This window comes from Notothenia coriiceps, unplaced genomic scaffold, assembly GCF_000735185.1.
Source record: "Notothenia coriiceps isolate Sejong01 unplaced genomic scaffold, NC01 NC01_scaffold00037250, whole genome shotgun sequence".
Classification (NCBI taxonomy): Eukaryota; Metazoa; Chordata; class Actinopteri; order Perciformes; family Nototheniidae; genus Notothenia; species Notothenia coriiceps.
Window position 1 is genome coordinate 8424410 of NW_011369951.1, and position 4151 is coordinate 8428560.

Sequence of the window (4151 nt, forward strand, 5' to 3'; positions counted from 1 at the left end):
AACCACACAGCTTCTGGTCTTCCAAGACCCGACCGGACAAAAAGACGTGGTGCAGGCACGAAACATACTACCAGTAGAAATACATTGCTTTTAAAATCGTTCTGTGTGACACGACAAAAATAGGAAAATCATGTTGGTGAACACAAATCAATAGATTACATTTTGTAACGATAACACGAAATGCTGTGAGACTGGGTTGTAGGGTTAGACAGCTAACAACACACAGTGAAAGTATTGTAGTTCTAGGACTCATACCCAGGTAGCCAGTACCTAAAGTACACCCTGCTTAACCGTCTTAACTTTTCATAATAATAATAATAATAATAATACATTAAAGATGTAACATAATTCTGTATAGAAGACAAATCCAAACTAATGACCAAGCCCATAACCTCATTAGGAAAATGTTTACCGAGGTACTAATTCAATCGAGAAATAGAGTCATTTTCTCATAGACTTCAATTCAATTAAAAAAGATGGCACAAACAAACAGATTATACGCATATAGGTACATAAAAATCGCTTTCCCTTCTAACTCCACACATTGCAGTTTTGTATTCAAGCAACCAGTGGAGGTGCACCGTGCTCCAGATTTAAGAGAACGAAGATTTGAGGCACTTTTTTCAACACCGAAGTTGCCCATTGGAAATCAACAGAAATGCAGTTATAAAGTAATAAAGTAATGTGGGCTTATCTTAATGGTATTGAATTGGTTAGTGCAGATAATTGCAAGGTAATCCTGCTGTGTTGCCGAACTGGCCCAATGAAATTTGGCTACGTTTTTTTCACAAAGTGCTCTCGTTTGTATGAACAGAAAAAGTGAAAACCGAGAACTGTTGCCATATATCGAGTGTGACGGGTGGAGCAGTGGTCTGTGCATTTGATCATCAGATTAACGGGGTGTTGGGGAACTCCAGTTCGAAACCCGCTCCCGCTCCCGCCGCCACTGCGTCAGGCCGTTGTGTCCTTGGGCAAGACACTTCACCCGAATTTGCTCCTGTGGGTGTTGTCCACAGTACATGTATAATATCAATGTGTACTTGTAAAAGCGCCTTGATGACTTCGAGGTGTGAAGATGGCCGATGTGGCGCAGTGGGCTGTGCAATGATTATCAGATCAGGGCGGTGAAACCCACTGCCGTTGTGTCCTTGGGCAAGACACTTCACCCGAATTTGCTCCTGTGGGTATTGTCCACAGTACATGACCATTACATGTATTTGTAAAGTGCTTTGAGTCATTGATAAAGTGCAATAATAAATACAAAGATTATTATTATTATATATTCTGGTAATAATTTTGCAGTATCTTGTGGTAGTGCAGAAAATGTAAACTAGTAAAGAAGGATATTTTCCCTCCATAATGTACAGTACCTAGTGAAAAGACACATTGATTGAAGGTAGCAGTGAAAATGCTTCGTTCATATCATACTTGACTCTCGTCCAATTTTGCAACCAGCTGGGGGAAACATAAAACCGGTGATGGCTTAATCTGCACGTTACATATTCAAATGGGAACAAGACGGTACATCTGGAAGGAGCAAGTGTTGTCTAGCAAAAGATGTGTCTGTATTATTGCAGACGAACACGGCCACCAGGGATCCCTACCTGGCTAAAAGTAATGAGAACACGCGAGGAGAAGCCAAAGCCTCACAGTGGGGTAGAAGCAGAACAAAATGAGTACATGTTTTGTTACCTGTTACTTTCTCGGAGTGGTTCGTTGCTCTTCCGCCATGAGATCACACCCCAAGGAGACATCTTTGGTTTGCACTCGATGAGCACGTCTCCTCCTACCTTCACCAGCGTCTGGCTCTTCAGTTGGTTGTGAGAGAAATCTGGGGCAACAGCTGAGACAAGAGCGGCAAATTAAAACCTCACTTTTTTTTCATCCTTCATATTATCTCTGACGATTTATCGGATATATAATTTAATTCTGTTCTTTTTTTTTTTCACCATTTTGGATAATGAGTTCATAAATACATTTCTTTATTGCCGTGGTAAATTGAAGACACAAGATTACATTATTCACTATCTGAATAATTGGTAATCAAAAAGCTAATAGCAAAGCCTATAATTAATGATGTGCGGTTGAAGAGATTATAACTATAATTATTCTCAGCAGGGACCGAAATGTCTTGTTCTTTAGCTCATCACTAAATAGTCTTTACAAAACACTTGGTTAGGTTCAAGAAAAGATCACGGTTTAGATTAAAATCAGTCTCATGGGTTAGAGTTTAGGAACAGATCAGGGAACATCTCTACACAATTAGGTGGGGGTGGATGGATGATTCAAACAAACCGAGGACTTTCACCCAGGAGACGACCATTAGTCATCTTTCAGTTATCATTATGATGATGTTTTGGCCATTTTGCATTTTTTTGATAGGACAGCCATAAATAGACAGGAGAGAAGGAGCAACAAGGGGTAAAATATAGTGACGTTGATTGGCTAGCTTTCCTGCATACATTTGCATAAAATGTAGCTTGATTGACTTTCATTCAGTAGGATACCCCTAACCCTAACCCTAAGTCATGACCTATACCTGAACCTAACCAAGTACTTCTGATGCCTAAACCTCATTATAAACGACTGATCCACACGTTACCATAGTTACACGACATGAAATTACATTAAAAGGAAAGTACAGGTATATTCGCTTTAAGTGCTGGTGCATTAGTTTCAATTGGGCTGAGCTCAAGTGCTATTTTATTAAAAAATGTCAACGGGCAAGTTCGGGGGAAAGAGGTGGGTTCTGAGTTTGCGATAAAAGATATATAGACTTTCTGCTGACCAAAATTCAATTGGGAGCTCGTTCAAAGATTTTGGAGTCAGGTTTGAGAACAGCCATCATAAACTCAGTCCAATTTGCTGTGATGGATGCAGAGCGAGGTATATATAAGTATGTATAAGCATTTGATTGTTATATTTAGGCTTGAGGACATTCTGACCCTCTGCCACCAGTAGGTGCAGTTATTTAGGTGATCTTGAATGGTCGTTACAGTATAAGAGGGAAGTACTGAGCAACCTATGTGGTCCTATGGGTTAAGGACTTGCTTCCTCCTGGGTGTAAACAATTGAAAAATAAAACAAATCCACCTTTCAATATCTTTGCAACTTTTCAAAACTTAAGTTTGACCCCTCTGCTTTGTTCAGTCAGATTTGTTTAAGCAACATGATCAGGACTAGACGTGTTGGAAGATGAATAGTGACTAAGAACTGCGGGGAGTACAGAGTGACAGTCCTGACCGGGCAGATGGTGGACGGAGCAGCGCTGGAAATACATCACTGTCAGCAGGACGCATTCATCCTATAATGAATGCTTTTCAATTAGCGGCCAATAACAGAGAGGCCGTAGGTCATCCGGTAGGTATCGAGCAGAAGACGAAGCAAACTTGAGAACAAATATGGACAAACTAATGCAAATCAACACATGTCTTTGCAAACGGACACCGTTGTGAAAATACTGAATGTAGTCTTCCAATATCAGAGTACACATGATAACAAAGGTATCCCAACTGTAGCTGTGTACATGACAGGATGTGTGATTACCTAGAAGAGCATCAGGACTGTTTGAGGCATAATGATAGCTATGTGATTAACATGATGATCCAGCCTCTTGGAGAGAGACATATGACAAGCATGATCATTTCTGACGTGGAGTGCTAATCCGAAGAAACATGAAGACTGCTTTCTATTCCTCCATCTTGTGACTGTGTAACTCCCTCTCTTGGATATCAGCATGTGAAGGACACCTGGTTCAGGACTAGTTGGATGTCTGTTATGTGGATGAGTACTTCCATTCTATGAGAGGATCATAAATACAAGTTATCATGATATTGAAGCTCAAGCCCAAGGGACGAGTGGATGTTTTTTCCTAACACACACACAACCCAACCTAATGCTTACCTATAATTCGGAGCTCTGCGTTGGAGTTAGACCTCCGCGTGCTTGTTCCCGGCCCACACACTGGTACCATCCCTGTGTCGGCCAGGTCAGGCGGCTGATTGGTCAATGCTCCGTTGGCCACCTGTATGCCGCTCCTTATGGACAACAGAGACACACGTGCCTTTAATAAGCTTTATTCCCAGCGTTCATTCGACATAGAACAGCCATCCCAGCGGGCCAGAGAGACAGGTCCGGAAGTGACAGACGTG

At 41.3% G+C, this 4151-nt stretch overlaps 1 protein-coding gene across 1 annotated transcript in view; it reads right to left on the bottom strand.

Moving 5' to 3' along the window:
* The window catches only part of LOC104967254 (contactin-4-like), a 119624-nt gene that overhangs the window by 51937 nt on the left and 63536 nt on the right, over positions 1 to 4151 (bottom strand). Inside the window, exon 7 of the mRNA XM_010796671.1 lies at positions 1693 to 1843. Within this exon, the coding sequence (XP_010794973.1) occupies positions 1693 to 1843 (151 nt within the window). The remainder of the gene's footprint in view (positions 1 to 1692; positions 1844 to 4151) is intronic.